This window comes from Xenopus tropicalis, chromosome 7 (assembly GCF_000004195.4).
Source record: "Xenopus tropicalis strain Nigerian chromosome 7, UCB_Xtro_10.0, whole genome shotgun sequence".
Classification (NCBI taxonomy): Eukaryota; Metazoa; Chordata; class Amphibia; order Anura; family Pipidae; genus Xenopus; species Xenopus tropicalis.
The window spans coordinates 9,771,945-9,797,249 of NC_030683.2; the positions used below are offsets into that span (position 1 = coordinate 9,771,945).

At 40.5% G+C, this 25,305-nt stretch overlaps 2 protein-coding genes across 2 annotated transcripts in view; both read right to left on the bottom strand.

Moving 5' to 3' along the window:
- Nucleotides 1–11,741, bottom strand: part of LOC100491070 (T-cell surface glycoprotein CD4) — a 42,650-nt gene extending 30,909 nt beyond the window's left edge. The window contains exon 1 of the mRNA XM_031906724.1: nucleotides 11,639–11,741. The gene's annotated coding sequence lies outside the window, so the exon portion shown is untranslated. The remainder of the gene's footprint in view (nucleotides 1–11,638) is intronic.
- A 4,378-nt stretch (nucleotides 11,742–16,119) lies between these two features.
- On the bottom strand, nucleotides 16,120–25,210 carry LOC101731673 (lymphocyte activation gene 3 protein). The gene is made up of 4 exons (XM_031905933.1): nucleotides 24,963–25,210; nucleotides 22,950–23,201; nucleotides 20,915–21,030; nucleotides 16,120–16,425 (listed from the first exon to the last, which is right to left on the bottom strand). The coding sequence occupies exons 1-4, from the start codon at nucleotides 25,030–25,032 to the stop codon at nucleotides 16,357–16,359; spliced, it is 507 nt and encodes a 168-aa protein (XP_031761793.1). The 5' UTR covers nucleotides 25,033–25,210; the 3' UTR covers nucleotides 16,120–16,356.
- Nucleotides 25,211–25,305: the final 95 nt, after the last annotated feature.

Consider the following 25,305-nt stretch of genomic DNA (forward strand, 5'->3'; position numbering starts at 1 on the left):
ACCTGTTTAAAAGCAAGCATCTTATTGGTTGCTATGAGTTACTCTGCCTGGGCAAACTTAGTGCCTTTTATTACATATAGGGGTAAATGTTTAGTAATCCAACCTGCAGCCATAGTGACAGACAGGAAAATGGGCTGTCTGGGTCATAGAAACTGCTCTGCTCTCATTTCCCTACAGAAATAGGGGTCGGTAGCACTAGGTAGGTACCTAATATATAGGGGCAGAGACAGGGGAAAGTGTTGGAAGGGTTACTGCCTGCCCTGCTCTCATTTCCCTACAGAAATAGGGGTTGGTAGCACTAGGTAGGTACCTAATATATAGGGACAGAGACAGGGGAAAGTGTTGGAAGGGTTACTGCCTGCCCTGCTCTCATTTCCCTACAGAAATAGGGGTTGGTAGCACTAGGTAGGTACCTAATATATAGGGGCAGAGACAGGGGAAAGTGTTGGAAGGGTTACTGCCTGCCCTGCTCTCATTTCCGTACAGAAATAGGGGTTGGTAGCACTAGGTAGGTACCTAATATATAGTGGCAGAGACAGGGGAAAGTGTTGGAAGGGTTACTGCCTGCCCTGCTCTCATTTCCCTACAGAAGTAGGGGTTGGTAGCACTAGGTAGGTACCTAATATATAGGGACAGAGACAGGGGAAAGTGTTGGAAGGGTTACTGCCTGCCCTGCTCTCATTTTCCTACAGAAATAGGGGTTGGTAGCACTAGGTAGGTACCTAATATATATGGGGCAGAGACAGGGGAAAGTGTTGGAAGGGTTACTGCCTACCCTGCTCTCATTTTCCTACAGAAATAGGGGTTGGTAGCACTAGGTAGGTACCTAATATATAGGGGCAGAGACAGGGGAAAGTGTTGGAAGGGTTACTGCCTGCCCTGCTCTCATTTCCCTACAGAAATAGGGGTTGGTAGCACTAGATATAGGGGTTTCCAGAATATACGTCTCTAATCCTGTTTCGAATGCTTTGATGCAGGTGCAGTAGAAAGTTTGTGCATCTCAATACATACCCTGCCAACGAAATGCCATTTTATAACAGCTAAACCCAGCTCATTATTACGGTGTATGGGCAGAACAACATGTTCCTACACTGGCTGAGTTTAATGTCAATGATTTCATTCATTATAAAAGAAATGGCAGCAAAACAAGAATTAGAAATTGCCAGAATTTAGTCTGACGTATTGCATGTTTTTTCAGCAAAAACACATATTAAACCTTAAATAAAGGAAGCAGTCGATGTATAAAGACAAGACATTTTATATAATGTACACGAGGACGTATTCTCCTTAATATACGCACAAGGTTTGTCATTTTCTATGTGACAAAAATTCATACAAAGAATAAAGCCTAAGAAGGTGCGTTTCAGCCTAAAGGTCAGTTGCCTTAAATAAAATACAGAAATGAATAAATCATAGATAAAAGGAAAGTGCATGAATTATTTAACTTTAATGGATTTCACTTGTATCAGGGCCGCGCCGTTCAGCCCCGCCGCTTCCTTTCTGCAAATATTAACCTTTTCTCTAGGAAAAAAAGAGTATTCGGGTATTTAAATATTTCTATGCAATCGGCTGGAGAGTCCGGTGAAACACTTAGGGGGGGATTTATTGATTTATTAACATTTTTTTTAAATCCTAACTAATCATGAATCAGTCATTTATCAAAAAAATCTGAAATAAATAAAGTACGAATGAAAAAAAGTTGCAGAAAAACGTGAAAAAGTCGCTCAAAAGCCAGTGTAAAAAAAACCCAGAGAATCTCTAAAACCATGAAGCAAAGAAAGATCTTTCAGTTGTAAAAGGAACATCTGCCCTTGACTTCCACATGATCTAGACTGGGCAAGGGATTTGTTGTTTATTTTTGTCTTTCTGCGTCAAAATCTGGTTTTCTGTGACAAAAAGCCCCAATCGAAAAAATCAAGCGATATTAAATGCCCCCTTTTTCTTACAAATAAGACAAACTTGATTTTAAGAAATGTATTTTCTGAGTACATCAGACAAGGTAACACAGGGGCAGATTTATCCAGTTGTGAAATAAATGCGCCCAATAGAAATATTCACCCACTTTCTATGCATTCCTATGAGATTTGTAGTGGTGTATTTATCTACTCCATTGATAAATGCACTTCTAAAAATCCCATAGGAATCAATAAAATAGAAAGTGGGTGAATTTTTTTGAGGTGAGCTTTACTTTCACAGTCTGATAAATCTGCCCTATAGGCACAATCATTAGATGGGATTAAGCACCATAATTATCCAGTTTAATGTTGCCCATTAGACCTTAGGGTGAAGACACACAGAGCTACTAGTAGCAGCTACTTTTTCACAGCTGCTAAACACCAGAAAATCCCCTGCCATAGACACTACTGAGAATTGCCTCTGCTAAACACACGTAGAGACAATTATCAGTAAACGATCAGCATTGTCTGTTTTAGTAGCCGTGACAAATAGCTGTTACTAGTAGCTCTGTGTGTCTTCACCCTTATGTAGGGTACATTGTCCATTCATTTAATGGCGTATTACAATGTGCAACCACCTTGCACAAACACCCCCTCTCCTGTAACACATACATGATAATATATTGATTCAGGGAATGAACCAAAAGGCATTTTGGAGGTAAGAACATTGGGCGATACAGTGACAATAGTATATATATATATAATCTCTTTGCCTATTGGGTAAACACAATGCACACAAATACACCCTAATAATACACAAATACACCTTATTATTCACTAACCTTTCCTCTGGGGTTCCCTCCTAGATATAAACAAACAGATAGGGAATCACACACACACTATATATATATATATATACACACATACTGCATAATAATCCACCCACTGCCCCCTGAGATCTCTCGCTCCCACGCTCCAACCAACAGATTTGTTTCATTTTGTAGCTTTCTGTGGGGGTGAAGGTGAGTGTGTATGTGAGTGGGGGGAAGCCCTTGTTTTGCAGTAGGTATCCCCTGAGCAAGCGGGAACCCTCTGTCCGCTTCTATGTGTCCCTTTAGTACGAATTTATTAAATTACCACCACAATTATTTGGGGGCTTCAGGTTCCTGCTATTCACAGTTGGACCCCAACTCATTTGGTTCCTCAAATCAGATGTTACATGGAAGCATCTTGGGGCCGTGAGATATGGATTAAGTCATCTTGTAACCCATAGCAACCAACTGCTAGAAAAAAATGTATTGGTGACTTTTTAAACATGTTATTGGTTGCTATGGGTTGCTAGGTAAGAAGAAAACTTTTTTCTATTATATTATATCAAAATATTTCATAATATGAATGTCTAATAACCCAAACACTTTGGAAAGGTGTCCCAGGCACTACTGACAATAATACACTGCTGAAAATGAATTCAAATTCAGCAAAAAAACACAATATTGACAATATAGATTTTTCTTTTTATTTGTGTTTTCTTTAATATGTAATTTTTTCTTTTTTTTGCGAAATCAAATTTACAAAAATGGCCCCCTGTGAAGAGTTTGAATGAATTAGCAATAAACTTACACTTATTAGCCCTTATACAGAAACCCGTTATCCAGAAAGCTCTGAATTTCAGAAAGCCCGTCTCCCAAATTTTTGAAAGCGATTTCCTTTTTTTCTGCAATAATAAAACAGTACCTTGTACCTTATTGGAACTAAGCTGCTTGAATCCATATTAGTGACAAAACAATCCCATTGGGTTTATTTAGAGGGATTATTTATCAAGGTTCATGTATTTTTTTACCACAATTCGAATTTTTTTGCACTAAAAATCGTGAATTTGAATTATTATATTATTTTATAGTTTTATTTGATTGTAATAAATAAGGTAACATTTGCTGTTTAAATATTTCAAGGTTATTAAAAGAAAAAATACAAAAAATTACACAATTGCTAATTTTGATTACTGTTTACATAATAAATGCCACAAAGATCCCTAATCCATACAAACACAGGCCCCCAGCCTCCTATACCTGTATTATTAGGTTTAATTACGGCCAAATCGTTATTATCAGTTATTACAGATTTTATTTGTTATTGTTACTTATTATCAATAAATGAAATTGGGGGACCAAACCGTAAATTATATCCTTATAAAAGGTGCTTAGTGATGTCATCAGTGATGTAATTTTTGTAACATGACTCACTAAAACTTGTATATTATAATAAATAAAATACCCCCTGTTGTAAAATATGAGGATATTAGCAGTCACCTCGGAGTTCCATGACCTGTATAAAAACACTCCACCTTCGGGCTTATAATATCCTTATACTTAACAACAGGGGGTCATTATTCTCTTTATATGGTCATGGAACTCCTCGGTGACTTATAATATCCTTATATGTTACAATAGGGGGTACTTTATTCACTATATATTATAAGGAACTCCTCGGGGGCTTATAATATCCCTGTATATTACAATAGGGGGTACTTTATTCACTATATATTATAAGGAACTCCTCGGGTACTTATAATATCACTGTATATTACAATAGGGGGTACTTTATTCACTATATATTATAAGGAACTCCTCGGGGGCTTATAATATCCCTATATGTTACAATAGGGGGCACTTTATTCACTATATATTATAAGGAACTCCTCTGTGACTTATAATATCCCTATATGTTACAATAGGGGGTACTTTATTCACTATATATTATAAGGAACTCCTCGGGGGCTTATAATATCCCTATATGTTACAATAGGGTGCACTTTATTCACTATATATTATAAGGAACTCCTCGGGGGCTTATAATATCCCTATATGTTACAATAGGGGGTACTTTATTCACTATATAAATACCATTCTTTCCCAATGAGATTCACTAATGTTTCCTGGTTATGTTAAATATCTGACCAAATATTGTGGTGTTATTTCACATGATGTTATAATTACATCTCGGGATGGTGATAGATGTTGGGGTCAATTTGGGCATAGATAGGAGATAATTCTGTACACATATTTGCATTTTTCAAATATTGGGAGGTATACTTAAATACATGGGCACTTCCACAGTCATGTAATGGGGTTGTGCCTTACTGGGCTCAGAGGCCTGAATGGACTTAGAAAGAACCAATCGCACTATAATGGCACTGGGACCAAGGTTTTGTATATAAATGCTGGGTTACACGTTTGTGTTTGTTCTATGCTGAGCCATGGCAGTGCGAGGGTTGTGGTTACCAGCCTTTCTCTGGAAGGAAATGGAACCATTAACATAACAGTCGTCTTCTCAGACACCTGTAGCCCTAATTGTAAATGCATTACTGTTGCCTAGAGTAGGTGCAGCTTGGCTGATCCTTATGATAGGTACGCAAGGCATTGGGGGAGAACCTCAGCTGTAAAAGTACAGAGACATGCTAGAAAATGAATTAAAGGACAAGCCAACCCAGAATATAATTCTAAGCACCTTTGCAATAAACATTCATTACAAATTACAGGTGTTTGCCTGTCCTTTTCTATTCGCTGCCCTGTTTGCTTTGTCTCAAATGGGGGTCACTGACCCCGACAGCCAAAACCTATTGCTCTGTGAGGCTCCAGTTTTATTGTTATTGTTACTTTTTATTGCTTATCTTTCCATTTGGTCCCTCGCCTATTCATTTTCCAGTTTCTCATTCAGACCACTGCCTGGCTGCTAAGGTAAACAAAACCCTAGCAACCAGATAGCTGCTGAAATACCAAGCTGGAGAGCTGCTGAACAAAAAGCCGATTGCACTTGCAAATTGTTGATCAATATCAACAGTCGGCCAGCACTCCTTTGCCAGCTGTCAATTCCAAGTCTATCCTCAGCTACAGAATGTAACTACAGTGTCAGACTGGGTGCCCTAGGGCCCCACCCCAGAGAACCTGGCACCTAGGGCCCATTCTGATGAGCACTAGATAAATAAACTGGAGTAACAGTTGTTTATATGACATGGTGTAAACAGAACAGTTGATGGAATTGTCCCACCATAAGATTCAATGGTGCCCAGGCAGATAGTTTTGACCCACTAACTAGAGTAGGCACAACAATGCTACAGCTCTCTGTGGCTACTTGCACACTATTATAGGGTTATGGATAAACCCTATATTTGTGTATAGGAACTTTCCTGCCAATGGGTGGAAGTAGTGGTAGAGTTTACATCATTCCCCCTAGTGATGTCTGAGAGTTCCTAATGTCCTGTGCTACAGACAGGACCATGGTACATTCTGGTAGGGCAGGTAAATCCCATTACTTAGTCAAAGAAGGGGCTTCCATGAAGGTTTAGCCAATGCATTGATGAAATGTATAGGAAGGAGCGTTGGCAAGGACTGGGTAGCTGAGAAGCTTGCGTTACACTGATGTTACACTGAGGATCATAGTTGGGATGCACATTGGTGGCAAGATCCCCATTGCAGAATCAAGGGTAGCGATTTATCGGCATAAAGTGCCGTAGGGGTACCCCAGAGAGAGAAAGGTTGTGAGTACTGATCCCAAGTATATTGCTATAGATACTGTAAATGCTATTGTACTACTTAGTTACCAGCTGTTGTACTGCCTGTTTAGTAGGAATTGCTGATGCCCATGTATCTGTGTTACGGTTGCAAGGCACTGAAGCAAAATGCCTTTATGCCGTCTCCTTACTGCAATGGACCCAGGCTTTGTGTAAGGGGACTGAGGGGGTGATTAATCAACAGTCAAGTTTGATTTTTTTTCTGAATTCGAGTTTTTTTGCGCTTTGAGTTATGGATAGGAAACTCGAACGTCCGCTATTTATTCAGTGCAAGAAACCCGAAAACTCAAATGTAAAAATTTGCCATCTAAAAGCTTGCGAGTTTCTGGCTACAGGCACAAATTAATCTATGGGCTGAATCAAAAAAAGAAGAATGTCAGATTTATATCTTTTGGCAGAATTTCTGTACCAGGGTTATAGATAGAAATGCAGTAACTGACACTGTATAAAATGGATGGAAAAAGAGAGGCCAATGGGGGGGTAAAGGTTACGGCGAGAATAGGGCCTTCAAAACATTTAAACCATTTTTTTTGTGATGGAAAGACCAATAGGAATAAAAATAGAATACAAATAACATATTAAACTGTCAGCAATATTCATATTCAGTAATATTCTGAGAAAATTTGCAATTGGTCTTCATTTTTCATTATTTGTAGTTTATTAAAATTATTTCTGTTTTTGTTCAGCAGCTCTCCATTTTGGAAGATCCAAATTACCTTAGCAAGTCACTGTAGCGGACTCCTCACTTTAATTTAAGATGCGTCACAAATTCAGTAAGATGCTCTCCGTGCTAAACTGCTTTATCCTCCATAAATAGATTATATACATTTAGTTCAATTTAAAGGGGTTATCCACCTTTGAGTTAACTTTTAGTATGATGTTAGGGAGTAATATTCTGAGACAAGTTGCAATTGGTCTTCATTTTTTCATTATTTGTAGTTTTTTTTAATTATTTCAGTTTTTGTTCAGCAGCTCTCCTGCTTGGAGTTTCAGCAGCTATTTTGTTGCTAGGATCCAAATTACCTTAGCAACCAGGGAGTGAGTTTGAATGAGAGACTGGTATATAAATAGGAGAGGATCTGAATAGAAAAATAACAATAAAACTGTAGCCTGACAGAGCAATAGATTTTTGTCTGCCGGGGTCAGTGACCCCCATTTGAAAGCTACCAAGAGTTAGAAGGAGAAGGCAAACAAAAAACTATAAAAAAAAACAATAAAGACCAATTAAAAAGATGCTTAGAACTGGCCAATCTATAACAGCCTCAAAGATGAACAACCCCTTTAATGAAGGTTCTTTGTGTAGACATGTATAGCAAAGCGAAAGTAAGGGCTGCATGTAATGCCATTTATATAATACAGACGCACAGCTTTCTTATTATATAGCTGATAAACAAGGGCATTTTCTGCATTGTATCTCCTTTAGAGTACTGTAATACTGCCCTCTGTCATAACACACTGCTATAGGTATCATACTAGCATTTACACACTGGCACCAAGTGGTCCCTTTATTGAATTGATAATATTGGGGTGCTTTGTGGGCAGACCCAAGGTGGGTCAAGGAGCTAGCTTCCAATGCAATTAAGTCCAGGGGGTGCTATGTGTTATATATAAATATAAATACCCAAAGGGTTGCTGCCATCTTGCCTTACTGTGTCCATTTTCTCTTACTGCCCATAACTATCCCTTTAGTCAGTTAATTTGGAAAGGCAGCAGTGATAAATAGCTCCAAGCCTGTAGAACTAAACCCATATTAACCTATGCGATGCCTTTAAGTTAACCTTTAGTATGTCACAGAAAAGCCAATTCTTAGCAACTTTTCAATTAGTCTTCATTATTTATTTTTTATAGATTTTGAATAATTTGCCTTCTTTGAACTCTTTGCAGCTTTCAAATGGGGGTCATTGACCCCAGCAGCCCATAAATGATTGCTCTGTGAAGCTATAGTTCATTTGTTTTTGTTACTTTATATTACGTTTTTTTCCTATTCAGGTCCTCTCCTATTCATATATAAGTCTTTCCGTCAAACCGCACCCTGGTTACTAAGGTAATTAGAATCCTAGCAACCAAATAGCTGCTGAACTTCCAAACTGGAGAGCTGCTGAATAAAAACTGAAATAATTAAAAAAAACTACAAATAATTAAAAAATGAAGACCAATTACAAATTGTCGCAAAATATTGGTCTCTACATCATACTAGAAGTTAACTCAAAGGCAAACAACCCCCTTAAGGACGTTTACTGTTGACGAGAAATAAACACCCAGGTACTTTGTAAGGAGAACGATCTGTATACTAGAGGAACCCTTAGGTGGTTCAAGGTTCTAGATTCCAATGCAGTTAGATTTATGGGGAAGCTGTTTCACCCCAGGGACCATTGCCATCTTGGAGTCAAGAAGGAATTTTTTCCCCTCTGCAGCAAATTAGAGAGGTTTCAGATGGGGGTTTTGCCTTCCTCTGGATCAACTAGAAGTTAGGCAGGTTATATATAGGCGTTATGGTTGAACGTGATAGATGTGTGTCTTTTCTCAACCTAACTTACTGAGGTACTATGCAACACTCCATCTTGCCCTACTGTTCTACTGTCCTACTGATCCATCTATCCCCTCATTCTTCCAATGGCTTATAATTCCTAGAGTGAATTTGGCTTCCTAAAGGCGGCTCTGACAAACGGCTCCAAGTGGCACTTTTCTTTATTATACAGAGAAATGTGCCTAAATCTACAGACAAATTCCCCCCCCCATGGCTACAGGCACAAATTAATCTATGGGCTGAATCTAAAAAAAGAAGAATGTCAGATTTATATCTTTTGGCAGAAATTCTGTACCAGGGTTATAGTTAGAAATACAATAACTGACACTGTATAAAATGGATGGAAAAAGAGAAGCCGACAGGCGGGGGTAAAGGTTACGGCGAGAATAGGGCCTTCAACAAGAAAGTAAAACGTAATGTGATGGAAAGATCAATAGAAATATAAATAGAATACAAATGACATATTAAACTGTCAGCAACAAAAAAAACCTGTTAAATTGCTTTAAATAATGAACTCTGTGGTTTATTATGTTGGAAAAAGGATCATCTTTTTGGTGTTTTTCTTTGCAAATGACAAGAGGCCCAGAAGATATTACCGGTTTGGACAATGGCCCCATAGACTTAAACTGCATTGAAATGAATGCAATGTTATTCTGCAATGTTACCAGTCGCTTGAGTGATAGAATTCGGAGCAGTTTAGCAAGGTTTTAGCCCATGGGAAACAATAACATTTGACCACTTAAGGCTGTGAAATTAATGAGCAAAATCATTAAATAATTCCCAGAATATCTGTAAATGGTTTATTAAATGTGATAAAATTAGAACCGTGGCAGGAATCCCAATTGTATTCTTATTCATCTCTTCCTATGTATGAATTTTCATTTAAAAACATTAATACTTTCACTTTGTAGCAGCCTTTTTATATATTATAGATATATTTTATCTGTCCACCAATTCAAGGCACTACATGAATGCAGGACACAATTATATATATATAAATCCATTATTGCAAACGGCAATATCGGTGGCAAAATAATCCTACTGGGTTTAAAACACCTTATCTGGAATACCTCCGGTACCAAGGCTTTTGGATACTAGATCTTATACCTAATAAATGGCGCTCAGTGATACCAACAGTGATAACTGTGGTTAGTGATGTCTCTTGTGTCACATGATTCATCAGAACTTGTAAATTCAAATAAATATTCTACCCCCTTCTTTAAATTATGATGATATTTGAAGTAATTTTGAAGTTTCATGCTCTGTATAATAAACTTTTATACGGCTGTGTAATTCTTAAATGACTTCCAATATCCTTATATTTAATTACTTATTGATTTACCTTATTCCATACATGCTATATACACATAAAGACATAATTTCTAGTTCATTCAGTATTGTTACTTAACATCCAGGGAGTGTGCCCCAAAACAATAATGGTATTCCAAAGAAATCCAACTGTAATACTTTACACAGGAATTATAATACAATAAGGCTGATCCTAAAGCTCCATTCTAACAATGAACTTAAGCTTGAGTAAGAGTTTACATCTCCAATGACTGGAGTTCTAGAAACCCATAATGCCGTCCCATAGACTCCATTATAATCAATTAATTCAAAATTTTACAAATGATTTCCTTTTTCTCTGTAGTAACAAAACAGTACCTTGTACTAAGATATAATTAATCCTTACTGAAGGCAAAACGATCATAGTGGTTTTAATCAATGTTTAGTAGACTTAAGGTATGGAGAGCCAAATTAAAGAAAGATCCCTTATCCACAAAACCCCTCAGCATTCTGGATAATAGGTATGGACCTGTACTAGAAATGCTAACAATAATATCTAGGACTTGAAAACCATTTTTGTTCTGCATACATGTAGTTGTGAGCCATATGAATAATATTTTTATGGTCCTGCTTATTTATTTAAAGTGTTCTCAGCCTCCATTCCTACTAAGAACACAAATGATTTACAATAGAATATACTGTATAATATTGCCATTTCCTGCAAAGTAAAGGTCTCAGCGTGTGATTATCTAGGGCAGTTTTGCATTTGATATCTCACAAATACGACTCACGTACAACTAATGTCATTTCATTTCTACTGGTTTATTTCCAGCATTTCAGATTTCTTCTTGCAGTAAGTTACTATAGGTTGAACTACATCGGGGACATATTCTGCTATCGTGATGCCTGAGTACGTCAGAAATCAAATGTCCCGGACACGGAACTTAATATGTTCAGATTAACAAACCTTAATTTTTTTTAAGAATATACCTAGACTCATCTAAATGTCTAATGTTGAATTCAGTTCCAATTCATTATTTCTTTTGAATAACCGTATTTGGAAGAGCCGTACAACAGGAGAGCAAAATGAGAGTGCAAAATGATATTTCGTGCAGGCCCAAGGCAAAGGGAAAGACTTGTATGAATTTACATGGGGGCTCAGCAAAACCCTAATGAATTTACTTGGGTTATTATGTTAAATTTCATTTAAATTGATGATTTTTGATAAAATTCTGAATAAACTGTTGTGCTGTTCAGTGGCTGATTCAATAAGAGTGTAGAATATCACAATGAACAATAACAATAAAATAAACACAAGAAAAAAGAGAATAAAACAAAAGTGTGCAAAGTGTGCTTTACCTGCAGGATTTGGGTCACAGCTGTCTGTAGTCCCGACGTGTTCTGCTTCCCCTTTGGGTCGTGCCTCACAGCCGCCTCTCACACACAGGAAGTCTCTGATCTGGGTCCTCTGAACATTTGGGGAAATAGCAGCCAAGAGGGAAGAGCATATGAAAGCAGAGAGAAGACACAAATGTAATATCACAATCTCACAGCCATCTTGGATGTGTGAGGTAACAAACACATTGAATAACAGTGGGAATGGCCATAGCTATAAACATGCACCAAGATATAGTCATATATAATCATTATGATTTATGCCTATATAACGGTTTGGCCTGTATTGTTATTATTTTACTATAATTATTTTTTTTTCTTGTATGTTCATTATCTATACCTGTTTATTGTACAGATCAACCTTTATATCTGAAACATTCATTAAGGGGAACCTCACCTCTAAATAAACTGTAATGTGTAATAATGTGTGATATATGGACCTATTCTAAACAACTTTTCAGTTGGTCTTTTGTCTGGGTCACCGGCCAGTTTCTGTTGTGACTTCCACACTGCTGTCTGGTTTCTAGGGCCATTACGCCTTAGCAACTAGATAGGTTTTAGAGAATTAAATCTGACAGTTGCACAACAGAAAATTCAAAATCCATAAAATAATAATGAGAATCAAGTGCAAGTTGTGGCAGTATAAACAAGGGGTGCTGGGGACTCCATATATGCCTGTGCCCCTGGGTGACCTGCCCTGGATTGGTTGGGGGGGCGTCCAGGTGCTGTGCCCCCTTTAGCATAACCGACGCTGCCCGTGCAATGTACGTAAGTCACACCGTTAGACTGGTGCAGATGTACAAAGTGGGTTCCACACTGCTAGCAGCACACACACCTGGCGGCCCTGGCAGCTTTCTGTGTCAGTGGTGCTGATCTTGTTCAGATGGGAGCGTCAGGGGGGGCAGGAAATGAGCTCAGAGCCCCTATGCTTGTGCCTAGCCCTGCCTCTGTTATGTAGGAGTAATAGCCACACCAGGGGTTCAGGAGGCTTTTTCCCCTCATTTCAGTTCCTGGCATATAACCTAGTCAGCCTGTTCAGCCATCTTTCTCATCTCCTCCATTTACTTCCTGTTCAGCCATCTTCTCATCTCCTCCATTTACTTCCTGTTCAGCCATCTTTCTCATCTCCTCCATTTACTTCCTGTTCAGCCATCTTTCTCATCTCCTCCATTTACTTCCTGTTCAGCCATCTTTCTCATCTCCTCCATTTACTTCCTGTTCAGCCATCTTTCTCATCTCCTCCATTTACTTCCTGTTCAGCCATCTTTCTCATCTCCTCCATTTACTTCCTGTTCAGCCATCTTTCTCATCTCCTCCATTTACTTCTTGTTCAGCCATCTTTCTCATCTCCTTCATTTACTTCCTGTTCAGCCATCTTTCTCATCTCCTCCATTTACTTCCTGTTCAGCCATCTTTCTCATCTCCTCCATTTACTTCCTGTTCAGCCATCTTTCTCATCTCCTCCATTTACTTCCTGTTCAGCCATCTTTCTCATCTCCTCCATTTACTTTCTGTTCAGCCATCTTTCTCATCTCCTTCATTTACTTCCTGTTCAGCCATCTTTCTCATCTCCTCCATTTACTTTCTGTTCAGCCATCTTTCTCATCTCCTCCATTTACTTCCTGTTCAGCCATCTTTCTCATCTCCTCCATTTACTTCTTGTTCAGCCATCTTTCTCATCTCCTCCATTTACTTCCTGTTCAGCCATCTTTCTCATCTCCTCCATTTACTTCCTGTTCAGCCATCTTTCTCATCTCCTTCATTTACTTCCTGTTCAGCCATCTTTCTCATCTCCTCCATTTACTTCCTGTTCAGCCATCTTTCTCATCTCCTCCATTTACTTCCTGTTCAGCCATCTTTCTCATCTCCTCCATTTACTCCTGTTCAGCCATCTTTCTCATCTACTTCATTTACTCCTGTTCAGCCATCTTTCTCATCTCCTTCATTTACTCCTGTTCAGCCATCTTTCTCATCTCCTCCATTTACTCCTGTTCAGCCATCTTTCTCATCTCCTCCATTTACTCCTGTTCAGCCATCTTTCTCATCTCCTCCATTTACTCCTGTTCAGCCATCTTTCTCATCTCCTCCATTTACTTCCTGTTCAGCCATCTTTCTCATCTACTTCATTTACTCCTGTTCAGCCATCTTTCTCATCTCCTTCATTTACTTCCTGTTCAGCCATCTTTCTCATCTCCTTCATTTACTTCCTGTTCAGCCATCTTTCTCATCCCTGCCTAGGGTTGTAACTGCCCGCCCCCTGCTTGGAGATAGAAGCCGGCAGAGGTGGCAACCCTATCCCTGCTATTAATTTTCCTGTTCCACCATCTTTCTCATTCCCTACTCTTCAGTCCTATTGGTAGGCCTAGATAAGCTGTGTAGGTCAAGCAGTTATGGTTGTGTAACACTGAGCTAAACCGGCAGGGTAAGCAGATAATTATGCTGACTGAAAAGTACCATATGCTGTTCAGGAAAGTCCCAAAAAGTTGGAATAAATAAGCCATCAGCATACAGTATATAGTGATCAGCATTACACTATCAGAGCATGAGCGTTATCCAATCAATTAATAAACCTGTTGTGTACTGCAATTAATACACCAATGAAATGTTTAGTCAAGTATATGCAACTGAAATATGTTATTAATAATGTTTGTGTGAGGTGATAGTAGTACTTGCTTCTCCAGGGATGATCCACTTTACCAGTAAATTATGCTGTCAATCATTAGGAGAGGGCCCTCACATGTGTTTGCGGGTGTTGTAGAACTATATCTCTCATACCGAGACAGTAAAATGAGCACCAGTGGTTCTTATAAATAACAATAACTTATTTATTGAAAGGCAAATACGCAGATTACTTGGAGATAACACAGTCAAGGTAGCACAATATTTACCATATATACTAACAAACGCTCTTCGGGAAATAGTACCCCCTAGGGGTGAATAACAGCAGAGGTAACAGAGGCTGGTGACAAAGGGCGGTGGCAGGAGCAAGAAAGGCCAGACTAGGGGTGGGCAGAAGAGGTACCTGCCTAGAGCCCCCCACACCATTGAGCCCTAGACAGCTGCCTCTTCTGCCTACCCCTAGATCTGGCCCTGAATTACAGCACAATGGATAATTAACTTGCAAATGCCACTGCAAGCTTTCAGGACTGCAACCAAGGCTGGACAACTTCTACCCCTAGGTCTGTACACTCAGGTCCTGACTCTTGGGCAGTTTACCCAGGACTCTAGTCCTTACTAAATCTCCTTGGTGGAGCTTGGAATGCTCACTGACTAACCTATTCCTATCTATCACCCCTGGAGTGATCTATAACAGAGAATAGCCTTGCCACCAACTAGGCCTATCTTTGTCAAGGCTCCAATCTTCTTTCCCTCCTGCCTAGTTCTAGAAAAAGGGTCCCAGTGGTAGGGAGCACAGGTATATAGATATATATCTTTCTGCCAACTTCTGTACAAGCCCAGATATAAAACAGTACCCACACCCCACTCCCTAACCTTCCTGCAGTTCCCACAGTCCGGGCCAGGCTGCTTTTATAGGTCCTATGTTCTCAATACAACTTTATTGTTCGTAATAACAATAACAATAATAATATACAATAATTGTATACTGTCACTTACAGAACAAAAACAAATGCATATATTGCCTAATTCAGCTCATTCCCTGAATTCTGATGCCTCCAAGTGGTGAGAGAGGGTATTACAGACAATACATTATTGCACATTAATGGCAAAGCTATTGATGTAGAATTTATATGCTCTTAATCAACATAAAATACAGCTGGAGTGCAGCAGGGTTGGCATCCCTGATCTGTGTTCTTATTGGATTACTGCTGTTTTAATCTTCCCCTTTAAACTGGTTCCTTTAAAAAAAAAAAAAAAAAAAAAGCTGTATTTCTGTATGATCAGTTCATAAATTCTATAGCAGGGCTGTCCAACTGGAGGCCCAAGGGCTGGATGTGACCCTTCAAATGAATTTTATGCACCCCCCATCCCCGGTCTGCTCAAAGGCTCCATAGACTGCACTGTATGATAGAATTATTTTAATTTAATCCGCCCCTTGTACATGCTGTATGAGAAATAATCGGCCCACTACATTTAATACATTGCACAGCAATGTTCCATAGGTTTAAATGGAAAGTGCATCTGGCCAAGTTGTAGGTAGTGTTGCAATGTCCCTGGTTTGTAAAAATGTCCAACTGCATGAATTGCAATATTTTTTTCTGATTGTAAAGGGCTAGAATATGGCTATAATAATCCCAGTGATCACATTCCATCCAACACTAGCAAATCAGGAGTCATGACATTTAGGCCACACCCCCAGCTGCCCTGGTGACTCCCAGTTATGCTAGACATGGGTTCAATTCTACCTAAAACACAATTAGGGACTGGCCTGCCTAGATCAGGACCGTTATGAGGGATAGTATGGAAAGAATTGCAGGGGAAAGAGATCAGCGTTAAATAAACATATATTTTATTTTACAAAATTTTACAGAATGGCCAACAGCTGCCCGAAGCAGTGCCGGATCCACGGGACAAGGTATAAGCACCATCAAGTTCCTGCTCTAGTCCTGATCCATTATTGTGCATAGTGGCCCCTAACAGGTAAGTCCTTCTGACAAATAGGGTTCTTTTCCTTGGGGATAATAGACTTGTTCAGCCAGAAGCAAAGGGTTTTTGTGGCTCAATCAGACTTCCACCTTTTTAAGCGAAGACACATCTATGGTGGTCCTTGCAAGTAGGTGCAACAGCCGCCTCTGAAATACACAAAATACAGCGCTGGTTAGAGGTAATAGGAGGGGAGAACAATGATCAGAATTAGATGCACAGACACTGGCAGAGTTTGCCCTAGTCCTGTAACCCATAGCAACCAGCGGCCAGTTCGCTCTTAGACTACAGACACCCAGGAGAACTTGGATGGTGGGCAAATTGGACCCTGACGGATGGTACAAATAACATTTTTTGGTTAAAACAATTCTCTTTTAAAGGGGAAATATGAAGTATTAAGGTTAAGAAATGGCCAAAAACAATGCATTTCACATTTCATTTTCTATCTTTTCTATTTTAGTCGCAGTCGTTGTATTTTCCCCCCATCCTCCTCCGCTCTAGTTCCATGTTTATCAAAGCTGACCAAATAGAATTGTTATAGGGCTGTTGCTCTTTGCACTTACTGCTGCACTTCTTGGCATTGTAGGGGTTAAAGGATTCCCTGCAGAGGTGGCAATGGAGGTAAAGCTTACTCAGGCCTCCTACATGCTTTTATTACACTTGAAACTCCCCCACCTTCTCTCCCTATGTTTGTGGATTGTGAATGAATATTGGGTGATTACTCCACGTAGTAAAGCATACAAGGGCCTATGTACGTCATGTTTTTTTTTCCACACAATGTAGTTGAGTTTATCCCAGAATTCAAGCATCATTGCTGTCGCAAGGGGCCGATGTGCTTGGTGCAATTGTGCTACACCTACCGCAGTTGCATCCAGTCTTCCAAAATTACCACAACTGTGGTGACAGTGACTACATAGTCTATAGAGAGATACCATAAAACTATGGCACATAGGGATTCCCCTGTACTGAGCACAATTCAGCAGGAACAGCCCCCTAAGTTTGCTCATAGCCTGTACAGAGAGATACCATAAAACTATGGCACATAGGGATTCCCCTGTACTGAGCACAATTCAGCAGGAACAGCCCCCTAAGTTTGCTCATAGCCTGTACAGAGAGATACCATAAAACTATGGCACATAGGGATTCCCCTGTACTAAGCACAATTCAGCAGGAACAGCCCCCTAAGTTTGCTCATAGCCTGTACAGAGAAATACCATAAAACTATGGCAGCATAGGGATTCCCCTGTACTAAGCACAATTCAGCAGGAACAGCCCCCTAAGTTTGCCCATAGCCTGTACAGAGAGATACCATAAAACTATGGCAGCGTAGGGATTCCCCTGTACTCAGCACAATTCAGCAGGAACAGCCCCCTAAGTTTGCACATAGCCTGTACAGAGAGATACCATAAAACTATAGAAGCATAGGGATTCCCCTGTACTAAGCGCAATTCAGCAGGAACAGCCCCCTAAGTTTGCTCATAGCCTGTATAGAGAGATACCATAAAACTATGGCACATAGGGATTCCCCTGTACTAAGCACAATTCAGCAGGAACAGCCCCCTAAGTTGATCATAGCCTCTACAGAGAGATACCATAAAACTATGGCAGCATAGGGATTCCCCTGTACTAAGCACAATTCAGCAGGAACAGCCCCCTAAGTTTGCTCATAGCCTGTACAGAGAGATACCATAAAACTATGGCAGCATAGGGATTCCCCTGTACTAAGCACAATTCAGCAGGAACAGCCCCCTAAGATTGCTCATAGCCTGTACAGAGAGATACCATAAAACTATGGCACATAGGGATTCCCCTGTACTAAGCACAATTCAGCAGGAACAGCCCCCTAAGTTTGCTCATAGCCTGTACAGAGAGATACCATAAAACTATGGCAGCATAGGGATTCCCCTGTACTAAGCACAATTCAGCAGGAACAGCCCCCTAAGTTTGCCCATAGCCTGTACAGAGAGATACCATAAAACTATGGCAGCATAGGGATTCCCCTGTACTAAGCACAATTCAGCAGGAACAGCCCCCTAAGTTTGCTCATAGCCTGTACAGAGATACCATAAAACTATGGCACATAGGGATTCCCCTGTACTAAGCACAATTCAGCAGGAACAGCCCCCTAAGTTTGCTCATAGCCTGTACAGAGAGATACCATAAAACTATGGCAGCATAGGGATTCCCCTGTACTAAGCACAATTCAGCAGGAACAGCCCCCTAAGTTTGCTCATAGCCTGTACAGAGAAATACCATAAAACTATGGCAGCATAGGGATTCCCCTGTACTAAGCACAATTCAGCAGGAACAGCCCCCTAAGTTTGCTCATAGCCTGTACAGAGAAATACCATAAAACTATGGCAGCATAGGGATTCCCCTGTACTAAGCACAATTCAGCAGGAACAGCCCCCTAAGTTTGCTCATAGCCTGTACAGAGAGATACCATAAAACTATGGCAGCATAGGGATTCCCCTGTACTAAGCACAATTCAGCAGGAACAGCCCCCTAAGTTTGCTCATAGCCTATACAGAGAGATACCATAAAACTATGGCAGCATAGGGATTCCCCTGTACTAAGCACAATTCAGTAGAAGAATTATTGTGTAAAAACAACAGAAAATATCTCTAAGACAATATGGAAGCGTTATTTCATCTGTCAAGTTGGAATATTCCGTGCACACAACAAGCTAGAGCCGCGTTGCCTTCTGAGTATTTAGGAGACACAAATAAAAGAGATTTTTTTCCCCAGGAAGCTAAAAACATCTCAGTTTATTTATCGGGCCGCTCAGCAGACAACCCTTTGTGCGCTAACTCGCTGCGCTGCCTCCGCTGTACAGCAAGTTGGTGTCAGAAGATTGATCCTCACCCTGCCGCACACATTAATCATAAGCTACTAAACCCCAGAACCCCTCTCCCAACTGCCACTTCCTATACACTTCAGCTGCCTCGCTGCCTGTAGTGATTTCCGCAGAGAAGGATCTATCAGTTATCCCGGGGGCCGCCCGTAACTCAAGATACTTCGCTAAATTGGTCTTATGTCAACCCTTTGTCTGGCGCTGATTGGGGCATGAGATGAATCTAGTGACAGGCGGAATCCACACTCATTCGTATCTGTCTGCTTAGGGAATTCAGCTAGTCTGTATCAGGAATAGCATCTGAAATGTCCCTACTGCAAAAAATAGAACTAGAGGCAGAAATAATAGAAAACATTTATAATCCTGTATTTATAGAGCACCGACATTATACATACATTATACATCTGCCCCAGCAGAGTTTACAATAAGGTCCCTATGACATTCACACATTAGGATACATATTGGGGGCAGAACAGCCCTTTTGGGTTTATTTCATGGTTAAATGATTCCCTTTTCTCTGTAATAATAAAACAGTACCTGTACTTGATCCCAACTAAGATATAATTACCCCTTATTGGGGGCAGAACAGTCCTATTGGGTTTATTTAATGGTTAAATGATTCCCTTTTCTCTGTAATAATAAAGCAGTACTTGTACTTGATCCCAACTAAGATATAATTACCCCTTATTGGGGCAGAACAGCCCTATTGGGTTTATTTAATGGTTAAATGATTCCCTTTTCTCTGTAATAATAAAACAGTATCTGTACTTGATCCCAACTAAGATATAATTACCCCTTATTGGGGGCAGAACAGCCCTATTGGGTTTATTTCATGGTTAAATGATTCCCTTTCCTCTGTAATAATAAAACAGTACCTGTACTTGATCCCAACTAAGATATAATTACCCCTTATTGGGGGGCAGAACAGCCCTATTGGGTTTATTTAATGGTTAAATGATTCCCTTTTCTCTGTAATAATAAAACAGTACCTGTACTTGATCCCAACTAAGATATAATTACCCCTTATTGGGGGCAGAACAGCCCTATTGGGTTTATTTAATGGTTAAATGATTCCCTTTTCTCTGTAATAATAAAACAGTACCTGTACTTGATCCCAACTAAGATATAATTACCCCTTATTGGGGGGCAGAACAGCCCTATTGGGTTTATTTAATGGTTAAATGATTCCCTTTTCTCTGTAATAATAAAACAGTACCTTTACTTGATCCCAACTAAGATATAATTACCCCTTATTGGGGGCAGAACAGCCCTATTGGGTTTATTTAATGGTTAAATGATTCCCTTTTCTCTGTAATAATAAAACAGTACCTGTACTTGATCCCAGCTATGATATAATTACCCCTTATTGGGGGCAGAACAGCCCTATTTGGTTTATTTCATGGTTAAATGATTCCATTTTCTCTGCAATAATAAAGCAGTACCTGTACTTGATCCCAACTAAACACTGGTTCCTTGCAGATAGTGCCCTGTTGGGAATTGAACCTAGGACCCTTACAGCACTTAAGGCCTAGGTTCGATTCCAGCCAGGAATCTATCTGCAATGCTTTGCTATGTTTCCCCTGTGTCTTCTTCAGGTATCTTGATTACATCCATCATTTCAAAAACAGGTTAATTGACCATAGCACGTGTGGACTTTAGATTGTAAGCTCCTCGGGGGTAGGGAATAATGTGTAATTTCTGCAGAATATGTCGGTGTTATATAAAGGACAGATACATAGCTTTGTGAAAGTCTTTTTGACGCTGAGGCAAATAAACAGACTCACCCTGCGGTTATGCCAAGAGATTGCACTTATGAGTCCCAACACCAGCAGAATGATGAGTAGGAAAGTGACATATGTTGGCCATGATGAGAAGGCGGCAAAGGCTGAGACCTGAGCAGCTGTGGTGGGAGGAACAGAGGAAGAGGTAAAAAGGGAATCAGTATCATAGATTTCCATCCCAAGGCACAGTAAATGCAACAGATAAGAGCACATTAGGCTGCCCCCTAGCTCCCATCACTATCAGCTCTTATTAAATGTTCCTTATGAAGTTACCCTCTCAGTTCTGTGATAGGTGCTGCTAATAGTATGACCCTATATACTTTCATTTGCTTCATCCCCAGGTCCTGACCTGTTATCATTAATCCACCTGTTTCTGTGGTGCGGCCAGTAGGAAAGATAAAAATAAAAGGGCAATTTCACTTGAGATTAATCCAGGATGCATTAGCAATCTCCCCTTGGATAATCAAGGCCAATCTCCTACCATGTATTTGTCCAGACACACAGATCTGATTCCCTATACTCACTGTTTCTTCTGGGCTGCTCTCTTCCCCATGTTGGTGGTTGGATGCGGGGATTTCCTTCTTGCTATAAAGCATTTTTTCCCATTGTTATGAGTAGTGTAAAGCAGGCTTTGGCCACTAGAGGGAGCTGTTGCTTGATCATCCCGTTTCTATTCTATACATCACTTGATCTGGCCCACAGATTGATGCAGTGGGGGATCCCATTAGCTCTTTTTGTCCAAGTGGGATAAAATCTTAGGGTTGTAATAACAGCTTTATATGTTATCCGCCTGGGCAGCCATAGTACCTGCTTGCCCTACTGTTAGGCCACTCATTCCTGCCCTAACGAAAAACAAATTTAATTGGAGGCCTTCTTACTCCAACAGATTTAACATGGAGGCTATAGGGCAAGTTCACTTACATTACTTTCAGTCTATTGCTCCCCTTGGGTATTTCAATTTAATATCCCCCCACTATCTCACACCTATCAACCCACCAGAAGTCACCCAGATTTAAACACCGGTAGCAGCGTCGGACTGGGCCGCCGGGGTACTGGGAAAAAACCCAGTGGGCCCAGATCCAATCCCCCCAGGGCACTCCCGCGATCCACCGTCTCCCTCCCCTGACGCGCCGCAGGTATGTTTCTTTTAGGACCACTCGGGGGAGGTGTCAGAGGGTGTTGGGGGCCTCTGGGGGGGGTGAAGGCAGCAGGGGCCATTGGGGGGTGCAGGGGCCCCTGAGGCAGAAGCCCCGGTGGGCCCTGCACCCCCAGTCCGACCCTGACCGGTAGGGTGTAACATAACTAGAGGGGTGCAAACGTTAAAGGGGTTGTTCACTGTTCCAATTTGCAATTGGTCTTCATTTTTTATTATTTGTAGTTGTTTTTAATTATTTCAATAATAAAACTCTCCAGCTATCTGGTTGCTAGGATCCAAATTACTTTAGCAACCAGGGAGTGGTTTGAATGACAGACTAATATATGAATAGGAGAGGGACTGAATAGAAAGAAAAGTAATACAAAGCAACAATAAAAATAAACTGGAGCCTCACGGAGCAATAGTGGCTGCCGGGGGTCAGTGACCCCCATTTGAAAGCTACAAACAGTTTAAAGAATAATTAAAAAACTATAACAAATAAATAATGAAGACCAGTTGAAAAGTTGCTTAAAATTGGTCATTAATTACAGGTGAACCACCCCTTTAAGCATTCCCAGTACTTGCTGTAGCTCTGTATACTTTGTGGGCTGGTTCAGCTGAGAAGCCAGGGGCTTGTCCCATTGATGTCTGAGTAACCTGGTTGGATGGAGCCTTGGCCACTAGAGGGCGCGCATGCTTTAGTAACCTGTTTTACACTGCTTTTATCCTTGGTAGAGATCAGTACAATGGGAAGCAGTTCAGAATGGAACATAGTGAATCATAGCACTGTACATATAGCTCTGTATGTGGGTAAGGAAAGGCAGCCTGGCCCAATGTGCCATATCTGGTGAGCATTCCCCAAAGCATAGCATTTGCATTGGTACGTATTGTAGGAAGACTTACCATGCACATAGAGCATATACTGCAGCTGCCCCACAAGCCCTTGCTTCCCATACACAGAGCAGTTCCACACTCCCGTGTCTCCTGTTTGCACCGCAGGCAAGTCTAACACCGCTCCGTCCTGCTGGTTTCTTCGGCCACTTGCGGGGTTGGGTCCGGTCCATACATACTTTTCCCCGCCATCGGATCCGCTGACATTGCACAGCAACTGCAGAGCAGAACCCTCTCTCATAAAAGCTGAGCCTGAGGAATACACTGAGGGAGACATAAATGCAAGGGAAGATAGGATTAGCCCCAAAACCAGAGAAATTGTGGGGGTCATTTATGAACATTGGATACATTTGCACCTGGGCAGTAATCCATTGCAACCAATCAAATGTTGCTTTCCTTGTTCAACCTGACATTCCTGAAAAAAAAGGCAGTGTCTGATTGGTTTCTATGGGTTACTACCCATGTGAAAATTTGCCCAGTGTTTATAAATATGCCCCACTTTGTTTGGAAAAGGGGGATCTATATAAGAACTTGTAATTGAATATTTTATATACATATTTATGGTCTGTTATCGGAATGACATCTGCATAAAAAGAAGCAAAAAGGAATTTATTGGCACCAGCTACAGATGTACTGGTCGGCTTGTGGGTACAAGTTACTATGTTGTGGTTTCCAGGAATATTCAACAGGAGGGGTACTTCACACTTATACTACGCAGACATTGATATTCTAAGACAATTTGCAATTGGTTTTTCAGTTATTTAGCTTTTTGTTCAGAAGCTCTCCAGCTATCTGGTTGCTGGGGTGTAATTTACCCTAGCAACCAGGCAGTGGTTTGAACAAGGATATGAATAGAGGAGGGTCTGCACAGAAAGATAAGCATTTGAATGCTAAGAAGAGAAATCATTTCTTGCATGATGGGAATGATAAGGACAAGGAAGCACAAGGCATATGTACTATTAAGCCGCCCAATCGGTAGAGTTTCCTACAGGAAGTACTACACTGACACATACGAGGGATTAACGCGCAATAGTAAATCTGTCCCAGAGTCAGAATTAGTTTCACACGTTTCCCCTCCTTCATATTTTCTTCCTGGTTTGAATCACAGTGAGGCTACTTCTAGGCACAGAGCCCGACTTCTAAAAAACCCAGTCATTTCCCCCCAAATAACTAGAAATTACAGCAACATCACTACAGAGCTGGGGCCTGACACCGCGGCCGATGTTCTGGGTACTCGGGCCTTAGCAATAGCTGAGTGATGAGTCCTTTTATTTAAAGAGGTAGTTCCCCTTCAATTGCCAGTTTTATAGCAACTTTTCAACTGGTCTTCATTTTTTATTTGTTATAGTTTCTGAATGATTTGCCTTTTTCTTCCAATTCTTTCAAATGGGGGTCACTGACCCCGGCAGCCAAAATTGCTCTGTGAGTTTCCAGTTTTATTGTTATTGTTATATGTTATAACTTTTCTTTCTATTCAGGCCCTCTCCTATTCATATTCCAATGTCTCACTCCCAGCACTGCTTGGTTTCTAGGGTTAATTTGACCCTAGCAACCAGATAGCTGCTAAAATTCCAAACTGGAAACAATGAAATAAACCCAATAGGACTGTTTTGCCCCCAATAAGGGGTAATTATATCTTAGTTGGGATCAAGTACAGGTACTGTTTTATTATTACAGAGAAAAGGGAATCATTTAACCATGAAATAAACCCAATAGGGCTGTTCTGCCCCAATAAGGGGTAATTATATCTTAGTTGGGATCAAGTACAGGTACTGTTTTATTATTACAGAGAAAAGGGAATCATTTAACCATTAAATAAACCCAATAGGACTGTTTTGCCCCCAATAAGGGGTAATTATATCTTAGTTGGGATCAAGTACAGGTACTGTTTTATTATTACAGAGAAAAGGGAATCATTTAACCATTAAATAACCCCAATAGGATTGTTCTGCCCTCAATAAGGGGTAATTGTATCTTAGTTGGGATCAATTCCTTTAAAGGCATTGCGAACGGGACCCCACTCACCTTGAATGACCTTTAACTGTATGCGCCTTGTCATCACATGACCTTTATAGGTAATATCGCATCTGTACATCCCAGCATCCTCTGAACTGACTGGGCTGATGGTCAGAACCTGTGAGTTCTGGTCCAGTGACCCTGCGTTGTGGTGCCACTGCACAGTCAGCAGTCCTTGTGGTGTCTCATTAAGGGTACAGGGGAGCGCAGCTTGGACACCTACGGAGGTATATAGAGAGAGAAAGGCTGGGCCAGATATACCTGGGTGGGGGGAGTAAAGAAGAACAGACATAAATAGAGGTAAATGCACAGTAATATCAGAAGGGAGAGAAGGAAACACAAGGTTCCTGGT